The 14,356-nt window shown below is 39.6% G+C and overlaps 1 protein-coding gene across 8 annotated transcripts in view; it reads left to right on the top strand.

The window, feature by feature from the left end:
- The first annotated feature begins 514 nt into the window (after window positions 1–514).
- Window positions 515–14,356, top strand: part of lrrfip1b (leucine rich repeat (in FLII) interacting protein 1b) — a 24,732-nt gene continuing 10,890 nt past the window's right edge. The window contains exons 1-12 of one of the 8 annotated variants that reach the window (XM_042216691.1): window positions 516–793; window positions 1,402–1,551; window positions 7,467–7,550; window positions 8,497–8,514; window positions 8,733–8,780; window positions 10,392–10,436; window positions 10,897–10,947; window positions 11,837–11,914; window positions 12,045–12,080; window positions 12,268–12,393; window positions 12,614–12,784; window positions 14,046–14,138. In XM_042216691.1, the coding sequence (XP_042072625.1) occupies window positions 1,462–1,551; window positions 7,467–7,550; window positions 8,497–8,514; window positions 8,733–8,780; window positions 10,392–10,436; window positions 10,897–10,947; window positions 11,837–11,914; window positions 12,045–12,080; window positions 12,268–12,393; window positions 12,614–12,784; window positions 14,046–14,138 (840 nt within the window). In that variant the 5' untranslated portion in view covers window positions 516–793; window positions 1,402–1,461. Of the gene's footprint in view, window positions 794–1,401; window positions 1,552–7,466; window positions 8,038–8,496; window positions 8,515–8,732; window positions 8,781–10,391; window positions 10,437–10,896; window positions 10,948–11,836; window positions 11,915–12,044; window positions 12,081–12,267; window positions 12,394–12,613; window positions 12,785–14,045; window positions 14,139–14,356 lie in introns of those variants that run through there. The other 7 variants (XM_042216695.1, XM_042216698.1, XM_042216693.1 and 4 more) reach the window with 7 other exon arrangements.

Below are 14,356 nucleotides of genomic sequence, written 5' to 3'. Positions count from 1 at the left end.
ATGCTTAATGTCTTTAATATTTTAGACATTGAGTACTGTTGGAGTATGGAGCATGGAGCATCTAAACAGCCTGTCTGTTCTCAGAATTTGACAACAAATTAAAGCAAAAACCATTCAAATGTGCTCTTAATATGAAAATCTGTTCGTTGAGAGCTTCTTTCCTGTCCTGCTTAAGTGAAACAGTAAGAGCATGTGGTGAGGTTGGAAAAATCGGTGTGGAAAAATGACAGTCTCAGATGTGTTTACACTGTGAGGTCTGAGCTCAACACTTCCTCTTTGTTAAACCCGATTTAAATACATTCGGCTCAGTTATCAATAGGAACATTTATAGAATCAGTCACCTATCAACGCTGCTTCCTGGAGTCCCTTTCTTTCATTTTTCCATGGTTTCCCTCAGTAACCAGACTGTCCCTGCCTCCCCAAACCCCAACTGAGGTCGGACTTTAAAGTCGTCATGAGACAGCTAAAGGTTTAGTCCATGAGCACTGTCACCATGGAAACGTCACTTCTGAACAAACATAAAGCTGACTGATCGTTCATCAGCTTTTGTTTTCTAGCGTCTCTTCCGGCGGTGCATGTTTGATTCCTCCACAATAAAAGCCCCCTCCCTGTCACACTGCGGCGTGTCGTGATGCGTTCACTGTTAGGGAACGGCCCACCTGCGGCTCACCTGCCAGCCCATCTCGTGTGTACATCAGGGTCCGGGAGTTAGCAGCGCCTTCTCCTCCTCGGGAGCTCCGATAAGATGGCGGATTAACGAGCTGACGTTTATTTCACCCACGCTGCAGTGACGGTTAGTCCCTGCGGAGGGGTGCGGGATCAGATGCGGGATATTTACGGTTTTCCGGCTGAGGTTTTCCGGTGGTGACGCCGGCACACGGCTAACTTCAGCTTTCTGCTGCGGCATCTCGGCCGAAGCCGCTCCGCACGTCCTCTGACCGCAAAACCGCAGGGGCAGGATCCCGGTTTTGACACAAACCCGGGTTTATCAGGGGTTTTTATTGGTTTCAACTGTCAGGTTAGTGCACCGAGGACTAAAGGGGCCCTTTGTGGATAATTCGGGCGCAGGTACACCTCTGAGTGATGCGAACTGCGGGACTCTGATCCCGGAGAGTCTAACTGCAGAATCACATTACAATCGCCTTTTTTCTTTGAAGATAGCCCGGTTTATTTTGGATAATCTCATTCTAAACTTGAAGTGGGTAGATTCAGGACTGACGGGGGCCTTTGTGGATAATTTGGCTCCAGGTAAAATCCTCCTGGGCTATGGAGACATGAGATACGGGCCGGACCAGGAACCCGACCGGAGAGAAGCGGAGCCTGCAGCGGAGCCTAGCATCAAGAAAACCAGTTTTTAGTCACCATCCGGCTTATTCAGGATTTTTTTTTTTTTTTTTTCAGCCGCAGATTTTGAGCCGCATGTCCCGGACCACGGGGGGTCTCTGAGGATCATCCGGAACCATGGGGACTCAGGGACCGGGCCGGAAGAGGATCCCGAACCGGGAGAAACTGACCGGAGAGGACGATGCACTGAACCAGATCGCCCGGGAGGTGAGGATGTTTATTAATAGACCCGCTGGTGTCGATTTGATCGATCAGGGGGAGAAATTTACATCAGAGAAACGTTTCTGTGAATCACAGCTGGTCCCAGCTGTTTAGGGCCCAGGGCCGCACACTGCTTAGGGGCCCCTCTGGACCCCGGCCAAGACTTTATTTCACAGCAGAAGATCAGAAGCATTAAATTATTAATTCAAATTCAAATATTACAGTAAAATATTAATATATCTGAGTAACGTCTAAAAAATTAACATTTTAAAATGTGTTTACATAAAAATAATAGGAACAAATCATGAAATTTTTACTCAATTTGAAAGTGAAATGATAAAATTACAGTATAATTTGTGTTCCAATAGTTTGATACTTCAGAGTATTGTACAGTTTTACTTTCAGTATGTCACAGATCTGTAGATCTTTGGTTCCTCATATTTTCCATCTGACTGTGACATCAGTGGATGGTGTATGGAGTCTAAATCGAGATTAAATCAGGAGATCTGCTGCAGGTCACGTTTGGTGTCACATCTGAGCGGTTTGTAGTAAAGACCTGATGATTGTGATGATGATGATAATTGGGAGGAAAAAATGTGAGAACAAAAGTGTGTCGCCCTGGGTGCTCAAGCTGGAAACTCAGACTGATGTTGCAGATTGACTGCTTTCTAACTCTGAGCCCTGACTATAATCTGTTTTTAGTAAACTGTCTGTTTCAGGTGATAGAACTTGTTATCAGACACTTTTAGTACTTGACCTGGGTTTATAGTGACCAGAGGTGATCTGAAAATAACAGACTGCATATCACCAATTGGCTGCACAGTAACGTCACTTGATGAGTTACGAGAGTGCCTCCTTAACAAAAATCAAAACTGCCATTTTTGAAACACAGGACTTCACTGGAAGTCATTTGATGTAACAACTCCACACACGTTAGGTACTACTCGACTATAATGGAGTAACGCCTATGGTATAGTTCAGGGGTATCAAATGTAAGGCCTGGGGACCAGAATTGGCCCAGCAAGGACTCTAATCTGGCCAGTTTGATGGATTTGGAAGATGTGAAGGACAAAATGTTGGATTGGTAACTATATATATATATATATTTTTTTTTTAGTGCTGTCAGAGTTAATCTTGTTAAAATGACGTTGGACGGCGGTAACACATTAACTAGCTAACCGCGCTAACGTGTTGATAATGTGCAGCCCCACACACAGGGTGATCCACGATAACTCACTAACGGAGATTTGCCGCGTTAACGTTAACGTCATTTTCACGAGATTAACACTGACAGCACTAGGTTTTTTTTTTATGATAAATTTGAAGTGTGGCAGCTTCAGCTGTAATTGAAAAGCTACATAGTCTCGTCCATGTGCATTAGTTTGTTTCGTTATGTTAGTAATTCTGTTAATATTCCCTGTGTATGTACTGCCAACTTTAAAACGCAGTGCAGGGTGTGTAGTTACAAATGTAACACATTTTTGGTTTTAGAAAAGAGAAGATGAATGGAAATGAAGACAACTAAAAACTGTGTGCCACTGATCAGCATCATGATTGGTGATCTCACTAGTCTGTTGCAGCACTTGGGTCCCATCACATTACAGGAAAACAGCATCTCTGCATATCTGCAGTACAAACCAGTTTAACTATGAGGGCAAGAACTCGTAAGTCATGATGCAGGCGAGATGCTGATTTGCTCTCGTTGCCCGGTTCTGGTCAGAAGCTTTCGTGGATGTGGAGTAGGGCTGGGCGATATGACCCAAAATTCATATCTCGATATTTTTTAGCTGGATGGCGATATAAGATATATATCTCGATATATTTTTTTAAAGCCATAAAGTAAGAACAAGAAGAGAGTTCTTATCAAAGCTGTGTCCCAGATGTCACACAGGCACTTTTATTAACATAGAGCAGATGCACATAAAATTTACTCAAAAATAAATTATGAGCATTTATTAAATAATAATGCTCCATAAATAAAAGAAAACAATGTTGTTTTTGTGCATAACAAAAAGCTCACCATTGTGCAGTCAGAATGTAAACTAAAAGACGCCGAGCACAATAACAAAGACAGATTTCACAGCTGCTCTGTTCCCAACTTGTACTGCGTGACTGACAGCCTGGAGTTTGAAATCCGCTTCGCAACCACGTCTCTTAACAGGTGCCATTTATGGTCCTTATACACAGTAGGGTGATATTACGTTGAAGCACAGTACGTATCACTCCGCGAGGCTCAGCCGTAATGCTCCAACAATCCATCAAGCGGTGCAGCTCCGTAGCTTACCAAAGTCGTACTAAAACATTTTTTGACAGATTGCTGAGCGCCGTGTTCCACATAAAATCGGTTCGCGGCCATCAAGCACGACCAGAATTCATACATAAGGCGCGCTGTCAACTTTTGAGAAAATGAAAGGATTTTAGTCCGTGCAGCACCTCTGGGCTGCATGGCGTTAGCGTGGTTAGCTCGTTAGCGTGGTTAGCTAGCTAACACATTGACGCCGTCCAGCGCCACGCACGGGGCGATGCGCAGTAACTCGTTAACGGAGATTTGCCGTGTCCATCTTGTCGCTTCCTGCAGGTGAAGCGATGGGGGAGGAGGGGGAGTTGTGTTCAGTGAAAGAGAGGCGAGGCCAAGTAACGTTGCGTAGAGACGGAAGTGGACGAAAGAGAGGCAAACTTGCGGCTCCACAAGTATAATTATAACGTAACATAGACTATATCGATATATAGGATATTGTCAGATCTTATATCTCGTATAAAAATATATCGATATTTTTTAAAAACTCGATATATCGCCCAGCTCTAATGTGGAGTAAACATCCTTTCATCCAACCCAACACTTATCAGATTCAATGAAAACTCCCAGCATGTGTCACACCTCACTGTGGAGCTTGTTTTTGTTGTTGTTGCTGTTGCTGTTGCTCGGTGATGTTGCTGTTGCTCGGTTGTGGTTCTTCTCTCAGCGGGTGGTGGCGCTAGCTGTGGAGCCTCACCCTGAAACTGGTTTGGCCACATTCAGTGAGCCTGAAGCACGTACACACACACACACAGCCTTTGAGCTGTGTGGGTGTGTGTGTTTCTAATCAGCAGTGTGGACACTGTTAAATCAGGCTTTTTTTTTTTTTTTACTGGAGTCTGGTGTGACACAAATACCAACGTTTTCCCTCCCACTGACCTACTGGGAGAACAAACACACACTCTGTACGTGTGTGTATATGTGCAACCTCTCTTAATCCCCTGCTGAAGCACAAACATTAATCTGCATTTCAGCAGTCACAACATGACGAGCCCACTCATCTTCATCACCAGCAGACTCATCATCACTGCAGTGTAAAGACAAGGACTCTTGTACATGTTTAAATATACCATCAAATTCATGTTTGATAAAGTAAAATGTTTTTAAAACCAGTAAAAGTATAATATTTAGGAGTTTATAAGTACAAAATAAACTGGTGGTACTTTTTATTATTTAAACACTAAACTAGTATTTTTATCATTTAAAAAAAAAAAGATTAATTCAAATTGTGAAAAATCTTTCCAAAAAATTAGGTACTTTTATGTTTACAATAATGAATGTATAATATAATAAAGTAATTGCATTAAAATATAAATATTTTGTAGGCTGTAGCCGCGTTTGTAGGCTGATTACGTTACAGTGACACGTCAAAGGCTGTCCAAACTCGAACACTTCTCCAAATGCATCCGACAAATGCATCCTTAATTTCCCCAGATTTGAAGGCTGGGTTGGGCGTAGGGCTGCCATGATTAGTCGACTAGTCACGATTATGTCGACTATCAAAATCATCGACTAATTTAGTCTTCGACGTATCATTTGAAGCTTTGTAAGATCCCAAAAGACACAGGAATAAGTAAGTAGCAGGATTTAAGAGTGTAATAATGGACTGAAACAGAAGATGGCAGCACTGCGTGTATAAGGATGCCAGCTGCCACTAAACCCCAAAGAAGAAGAAGCAGTGTCGGGTATCGTAGCTGTGTCCAAATTCAAGAATCGCATCCTCCTGTTCCCGCATTTTTAGGCCGATTACGTTACAGCGACACGACGAAGACTGTCCAAATTTGAAGACTCCGACAAATGCAGCCGACAAATGTGTCCTTCATTTCCCCAGATTTGAAGGATGGGTTGCTTCGTGGCCCAACCTATCCCAGAATTCATAGCGCAGCTCTGCTCAGTTTCCAACAATGGCGGCAGCTAGTTAGTTTTAATATTACTCTAAAATGTTATTGTTTGGCTTTTTTCAGTATTTTATTTGTTCCTAAGTAAATCGGTTTGGCTGAGATTAAAGTTATAGTTGTTACACAGCTGAATAAACATCAAGCAGACAACTGATTATCAGAAGTGTGAGAAGCTCAAGAACATACTCCAGTGTCCTGTTATATTTTAGATAGCAAAGAGCAGACGGCTGGGTTTATTAAACTCCACCGAGACAATCTGCAAATTTCATTAAAAGTTTAATAAACTATCATCTTGTCTTTATTTTTGGTTAGCACATACCTTAAACACTTCAAGCTGTAAGCTAATGATAGTTATATAAGAGCAGATGCATGCTGGTGCAATAAGCTGTATGTTTTACGTCCAATGGATGCATGATCTGATTAGTCGACTAATCGCAAAAATAATCGGTGACTAGTCGACTATCAAAATAATCGTTTGTGGCAGGCCTAGAGTTGAGTGTTCTCAGGTATCTCTCAGGTGTGTGCTGACAGTTAGATGGAGGGAGTGTCTCAGGTATGAAGAGAGGTGGATGGACCACATTCCTTCTGCAGTGACAGAACACACAGCTTAAATGTTGACAGGTGTTTGCACACTCGGGTGTACTGTCCTTTTAAGTGGTGTCCTGGAAACAGCAGCTTTTCTTCTCTGGTAATTTAAGTCATTTCTGATGTTGTCACAAGTCTGGACACCTTTTCTTTTTAGACATACCTGAGCTGAGGCATGTGTTATCAGGTGATTTGTGGCAGCCAATCACATGACACCTATAGATTGATTCAGTAATTACGACGATGTCTCCTGTGGAGTAATTGATCAGCTGGTGTCTGACTGTGATCACCTGTACTTTATAATAACGCTGTTGTTGTGCTGATAAATCTTTTTGAATGAACCTGAGAGACACACTGATGCCCCCTGCTGGACTCACCTGAGACTCACCTGAAGAATCAGACCTCAAACATTTACATCAGTTTCACATAAATATATTTACTGTTTAACATTTTCACAGTATTTTAGGTTATTTTTGCAAGTAAGATGTTGTTTTTAATTTTATTTTTTTCAGATAAAATATTTTTAGGTTACAAACTTTTTTTTTAAACTTGTATTTACATAATTATTTAATGCTTAAAATAAAAATGAAAGATTGTAAATAAGAAGTGTTTAAAAAAAAAGAACAGAAAATGTTTCAAAATAAGCAACAAACTGTTTATTAAAATGTAATTTTCAGGACATTTTTATTTATTTATTTTTTTTATTTGTTTTGGTGTGAATTTTTTTTTTTTTTTAATTTTAAGCTTTAATGTCATTACTTTTTAGCAGCTTTACATTTAGAATTTAATTTAATAAAAGCAGGAAGTGGTTCAGGTTTATGGTCTCTAACAGTGACTGATGACATCACTGAGTGTATTGATTAAAGCTGAGAGGAATTTGATCGAGTTATTGATCAATGACGAACAGACAGCTGAATGAGGCTTTTATTTATTTATTTTATTTTAACTTACATTCTTATTAAAGTTACATAACATTCATGTTTTATTATCAATCACAGTTTTGGGTTATTTATTTATTTATTTTTTGGTGTTTATTATAAAAAAATGTTATTGCTGACTCATAGCATTTGAAACCTGTGACCCGGTAATTGGTTATTGATCACAAAATTTTGGCTGATGTATTGATCTCCATGTGTGTTCAGGCGGAGGCACGGCTTGCAGCTAAGCGGGCCGCGAGAGCCGAGGCCCGAGAAATCCGCATGAAGGAGCTGGAGCGACAGAAAGAGGTTAGCAGGCTTTTATTTTTTAAGAAACAATGATTATAATTGTGGTGATCAATTACTGATCAGAAAGAGAAGAGCTCACAATTTCACATGGAAACAGTTTATTTTACAAGCTTGTGAAAACAGTTTGATGCAAGGAGGAAAAACTGACTTCTTCAGGTATGTTTTAAAACCACGTAAATAAGAACAGTTAAAAAAAAAATTTGAAAATGTAAAAAGCAGGTCATCTTCTCTTTGTTGATTCATTCATTCTAATGACCTTTGACCTCAGTAAACACTGTTCCTGTTCTCAAGTCTTATCTTATAAAATTTCAGGCTGTGCAGCAGGGCTGCATGCCGTAAAAAAAAACTCAGTTTACTAAAGAGTAAGAATAAACAAAGACAGGAAGTCATCAAATTGTGTTTATGTGAGGTCAAAGGCCAGTCTGACTGAGCCTTTAGTCACCGCTCGGTCTGAAGTGTGGAGGTAACCCGGCCTTGTCCTGCTGTGGTGAGTCTCAGAACAACTTTATTAACAATAAATTATTACAGTGTGTCTGTTTACTGATTGTTTGTAATGATTAGTTTGTTTTCATCAGCTCTTCTGATTTAGTTTCTTATACCAAAGATATAAAAAATAAGAAAGGGCTTTGAATGACGGGTCATTGATCAGTGAGTGACTGATGAATGAGATTCAGAAAAGAGCTGAGCGTCATCAGCCTCTGACAAAGTAAAAAAACTGCTTTTGCTGTGAAAGTCGGACAAGAAGTTAAATAGTTACATTTCTATAAATGTGTAGTTACTTTGAAATTGTTGGAGACACAGACTCTGGGTTTAAAGTCTCAGCCGTTATCTCCCACTGAGCTGCAGTCTGTTTGTGTCCTCTGTCTTCATTATCCTGGACACCCTTTTGACCTTTGACCTCTGGCTTCTCTGACCTGTTTTTTCTCTCCTCTCGTTCTTCCTTTAGCTGTTTCACAGTCATAAGGTATGAATAAGTCCTCCATTCAGCCTTAACTCATTCTTTCTTTTAGTTTTATCTTTTTGGGGGAACCAGCTGGGTAGGGCTTTGCACTAACTCCACCCAGCTGGTGTCCCCAGAAGGACAAAGCAAACAGATTTCATATTTTGTCTTTGAATAGTTGAAACTTTGTCCTTTCCCCCATTTGATCTTCTCCTCTTCCACCTCTTCGTCCTCCTCTACAGAAGTATTACGGTGTGGATAATAAGTGGGGTCACATTGAGCAGTGGATGGTAGGACTCTGTGCGAGTGTCAGGCTGACACATGAAAGCTCCAGTGGAGATAAAGGGCCGTTTCATCATATTACCTGTGCAACAGCTCATAGTCAATCATATGACTCTAAAACAAGACTTGAGTTATAATAAAACACGGTCTAATAAAAAATACCCGTCGTGTAAGTACATAATAATTACATTTAGATAACAGTGTAGCATATTACATGAGCTGTATATGCAAAATGCAATCAATGCAATGCATCATTAGAAATGAAACAACATATTAAATGTGTATCCACAAATAAAACAGAAATGAATTTAAATAGGCGTTGTATTAGAAGTCATTAAAAAATAGAAAGTAAAAAGTATCCGATTTTAGAGTTTTATAATTATAATCAATATTTTAAACAATGTAACAGAACCTGTTTTCTGTGTAACATAAAATAAACCAGCCCTTTGAAGCCTCCCATGTGACTCTGGGCTGTACACGTTAACATGAGTTACATTTAAGAGTGTCACAGTTTGAAATAAAATACTAATAATGTAATTTGTTTGATATAAATATAAAAGAAAGGAAAAATAAAATTGTATTGAAAATGCCGTAATTTTATATTAAATGTTGAGTTCATATTACAGGACAGAGATCATGACAATAATTCATCAAATATTGAATTTAATTTTGTTAACACAGTGTGATTCAGCAAAAAGTTGAATAAAAGTTTAAACTTTAATGCGATTTAATGGAACGTGATGTAAGTAAAAGCAACACTGAGGTGTCTTTTATATCACGTAACACAGCATATTAAAATGTAATGAATATAAAAAAGAATAAAACAGTATTACCTTAATGTAAGCTACATGTACATGAGCACAGTTTAACGTTATGTTAAAAGTCAAATAAAACTGAGCCTGAATCCAGATGTTTGAGTGAAACCAGCTGATTTTTTTTGTCTCAATCCTAAAGCCTGACCCCATTTACCCAGCTCTTTTTTTTTTTTTTTTTTTTTTTTTAGTGCGTAACAGCAGGAGTTTTCATGTGTCAGCAGGATGCCACTGTCTGTTGTTGTTGTTGTTGTCTGTTCTGCACGTGCTCAGACAGGCTCAGATTAATGGCCTGTTTAATCCTGTCTGATAGATTATCAGTTATCATCCTCCCAGTAACCGTTCCTGCTCGCACGTCTCTGCAGCTGCTGCTGTCTCACACCTGCGTCTGATTTCTGTTTAATTCTAATTAATATTAACTTTTATATTTGTGTCAATTTGCATTTATTTTTAAATTAATAGAGTATTACTTTTAACTGCTTTTTGTGTATCTTCATTTTTTATTCTTGTATTTATACTTTTACACTGTGTTCGACTTATCCCCTAAGCAGACCTCTTTTATTACTTTTATTTTCTTTCTTTTTTTAAAATAAGAACTACAAAATTTTTGTAGTATTTTGACAGGCTATGGTCTGTCATTTCTCCCCCCATGCTTCTTGTCTGCATGCAGCAGCCTTCATGTGTTTGTGCTTTATTAGACCATGCCAATGATGCAATAACCTGCTGTTTAACGTGTTCAGAGGACACCTGCCGCCTTCTTCTTTGGTTTCAATCTTTTAACCTGCTTTCTACTTCGTGGCCTTTCAGGAGGATAGTGAGCGGTATTCTCGCCACTCTCGGAGGCACGCGTCGGTCTGTATCTCTTTCCTGTTTTTCTGTTTCTTTATTTCTTTAACAAATTAAAAATCATGTGTGTTACCTGTCCACGCTGACTATCACACCTCCAGTTACGACTTGTGTGGAAAGGTGTATTTGGGACACTATGACATCATTGTAGGCATGGTTAGTTTCCACTAACTCACCAGGAGGTCTGAGTGTTTGGTCCCCTAAAATCTAAACACAAAGCAACATCCTAAGGCTGGATCAACTTCTAAAGAACATTAGATCATCCAATAAGCTCTGGATAGTTTACACTCAGGTCTAACTCAGGTCTAGTAAAGCTTTTTTTTAAAAGTTTTTATTTATATAGCACCAAACCACAGCAGCAGTCACCTCACGATGCTTTATGCTGTAAGGTAAAGCCTGTGCAATGACACAATCAATGACGTGAAGAACTGTGCTGTCTGTTGATGCTCTGCTTGTTTAATTGCAGATCTCTGACGATGAGGAGAGGATGTCAGTTGGGAGTCGAGGCAGCCTCAGGGTGAGTTCACATCTCAGCATTTTAACCACAGAAGAAGAGTTTACTACATAAAAACCTAGTTTTTATGGACACTGCTCAGGTTCTGCTAATGGACTGCGGCTCGTTAAGCTGCTGTATGAAGCATTTTGGTGGTAAATGACAGAGGTTGAACGTGAAGACTAGATATGAGCAGCTCGTTCAGAGCTGCAGAGCTTCATGCTGATTACTGCAGGTTATGTACAGACGGGGACGCTGCTGCGGCAGCTGTAAGCAGGAAAGAGACAGGAGGCCGATTAATAATCAATAACATCAAGAGGTTGAGTCACATCATGAGCTTGCTCATTGTGAGGTCACTTCTTGTGAAAATAAAGAGTCTGGTCGTCTCTACCTGTCTGCAGCCTTCAGCATTTTTCTCTGATGCTCCTCGCTGCCACGGCTATAGGGTCTGACTCTCTGACATCACTTCCTGTGGTTGTGTGTAGCTCAGTAGAAGATCAAACTGAGTAGCAGTGAAGTTAGAGCAAACCTGTCTTATGATCAAACTCATTATTGACCCACATGCTGATTTCATCCTGATTAATCAAAACATTTAAGTTCCATTGATCATTAATGAGTTTGATCAGTTTTCTAAAGATTTATTTTTACATCTTGATAAAGTGATAAACAACTGATGACACCAACTCTTTTCTTTCTTCTTTCCTTCCCTCTCTACCTCCTTCCTGTGTCACCTTCACATTTAATTTTTGATCCTCTTTTTCTCATCTCCTTTCTTCCTTCCTTCCTTCAATCCTAATTTTTCTCCCTCCGTCCTTTTTTTCTCCTTTCTCTTATTTCCCTTTCACCTGCATTCATTCCTTTTCACCCTTCCTCTTTTCCTACATCCTCTGTACCCTCCTCCTCCTATGTCCAGCCTTCGGACTACAGCGGGTTTCTGGGTTCGGGTTCTCGGGCCTCTTCCAGGGCCAGTTCAGCTCGGGCAAGCCCAGTGGTGAGCTCTCATCTCTGGATGTCTCAGTCTGACTCTGTGGCCCCCCCTGCTGGCTGCTCGCAGCCTCACTCATTGAAGTTTACAGTAAAACTCAATCAGTCATATCAATAATCAGTGTTTCTGTGTTCAGGTGGAAGAGAGGACAGACAGAGAGTTCCCAGATAAAGTGAGCCCACTCTTGATTTTATTTTATCTTTTTAAAAACATCATGTTTTTTAAACTTGTATAAAATTTATGTTTAATATTTATTTTTTAAAAACTAAAATACTGTAATTTTACCAAGTAAATACATTTTTTGTTATTGATTTATTTTAAATGATCTGATATAAATTTGGTAATCATTTTTGTGTCAGGGCTCTAGGACGGCCTCGACGCTCTCAGCAGCCACTCTGGCCTCGCTGGGCGGAGCCTCATCTCGCAGAGGAAGCTGTGACACGTCATTCTCCGTAGAAACCGAAGCGTCCATTAGAGAGATGAAGGTCACGTTTAAAAAAACCATGAGACAGTTTCTTTAGTGTTTGAAACAAGTTGAATTCAAGATTTAAATAAATGTGTCTCAAGCACTCACCAGTTTTAGTGCTCATGTTGAATAATGAATTAATGAATAATAAATAATAAATAAATAAATGTACAAAGTTTGTTTCAAGGGCTTTACTGTGATAAATATGAAAAAAATAAAAACCTATTTTGTGACTGTAGGACTCTCTGGCGGAGACTGAGGAGAAGTACCGTAAAGCGATGGTTTCTAACGCTCAACTGCACAACGAGAAGTCGACTCTGATGTATCAGGTGGAGACGCTGAGGGAGGAGCTCAACGAAATGGAGGAGCTGCTGTGGGAGACGCGGCGCCGCTGCGACGATGCACACAAGGTCACATATTTGTATACATTTATATTTGCAACCATGTTTGATATGAATAGAGTCAAAGAAAAAGAAAGTCCACGTATCATCATTATATATCATCACCGTGTCTCATTTATTTGACAAAAACTGAACTCAAATATAGAACCACAAGTGTCTCAGTCGGACTGAGGTCTGGACGTTTGTGGCACCTAACGTTTCTAACGGAGATTTGCTGCCGTGCTTTGGATCATCATGCTGTTACCCAGTTTCAGCTGTGACACTAACGGCCTCAGATTTAACTCGAAAACTTTCAGTTCACTTTCTTGTCACAAGAAGGGAAAGTTGTTCAGTGCAGCAGCTTATATGATTTTGATTACAGCAGTGAAAAACATAAACATGCAATAAATACAAAAAACAAATTATTACAAAAAAAAATTAAATATACCTAAAATTTCATCTGTGAAAGTTCTCAGTCATCCAGGTCATTGTAGTTATGGATCTTCGAAAGAAAAACGTCTGGGCTTCTTTAAGTTTCTTGAAGACGTTTTTTTTTTTTTTTCTTTTTTTTTTTCTTTGAGAGCTTTAACCTTAAATGTAAAGGCTGAAATTCTGCTTACAGGCTGTGATACATTCAGCTTTCTGAAGCACCAACACCTCTGAGATTACAGCGTTCTCAAGAGTATCTTACTTCCTTGTTTCATAGCATTCTGTAACCCAGGACTGTTCTGCACATTTCACAACATGTGATCAGTAAAAAAGATTCAATAAAAAAACATTATCTTTTCTCTGAGACTTGCACGGTGTGATCTCGGGGTGAGTTTGCTGGGACGTCCTCTCCTGCCTTGAATGTTTTCCACTTGTGAATAATCTTTCTCACCGTAGAATGATGGACCTCAGATTGTTTGAAATGACCTCATAACCTTTCCCAGATTGACAGGAAGCAGCAGTTGCTTCTCTAATATCATTGATTATGTCTTCCTTACCTTCATGTTAACACACCTGAAACTTCAGAACTGCTCAAAATGCACCTTGGTGTTACCGACCCTCATAGTTCCTTTGGAAGCAGTGAGGCTGGAGTTTGTTCTTCATGAACAGTTAAATAATGTGAAATAAAGACACGGCATAATATTAGATGTGTATTACGTTTGGTACATAAAGCCTAAGCAATTTAAAGAGGGTCTTCTTTTTTTTTACCATGTCTGTAATTATCTTAACTGCAGATTTGAGGATTTTTTTTTTTCTCGTCTACTGTTGTTGTTTATCAGTGTGTGTTTGTGTGTGTTTTCAGGAGTGGGAGCGTGAGCGTCATGCTCACAGCTTACTGCAGTTTCACTTCAAAGACATGAAAGAAACTCTGAGAAAGACTGAGGAGCTGCTCACGGTTGGTTAACACGCACACTATGTTACTTTTAATTACAGCGAAGACATGTAGCAGAAACAGTTGAGCACACAAAGTCCAAAAAGCTCAAACTAAAGCAAAAAACAGAGATAAATATGACACCAAACGAACAAATCACGGTTTGTAATTCATTTGACATCTTTGTAACAGTATATAAGGAAACTATCTGATAACTTTGTACACCAGTGAATTCATACACT

Source organism: Haplochromis burtoni, unplaced genomic scaffold, assembly GCF_018398535.1.
Source record: "Haplochromis burtoni strain Fernald_Lab_line unplaced genomic scaffold, NCSU_Asbu1 Contig_1200, whole genome shotgun sequence".
In the NCBI taxonomy this organism is placed as follows: Eukaryota; Metazoa; Chordata; class Actinopteri; order Cichliformes; family Cichlidae; genus Haplochromis; species Haplochromis burtoni.
The sequence above is the reverse complement of the archived record's forward strand: the minus strand, read 5'-3'. Positions and strand labels throughout refer to the sequence as shown.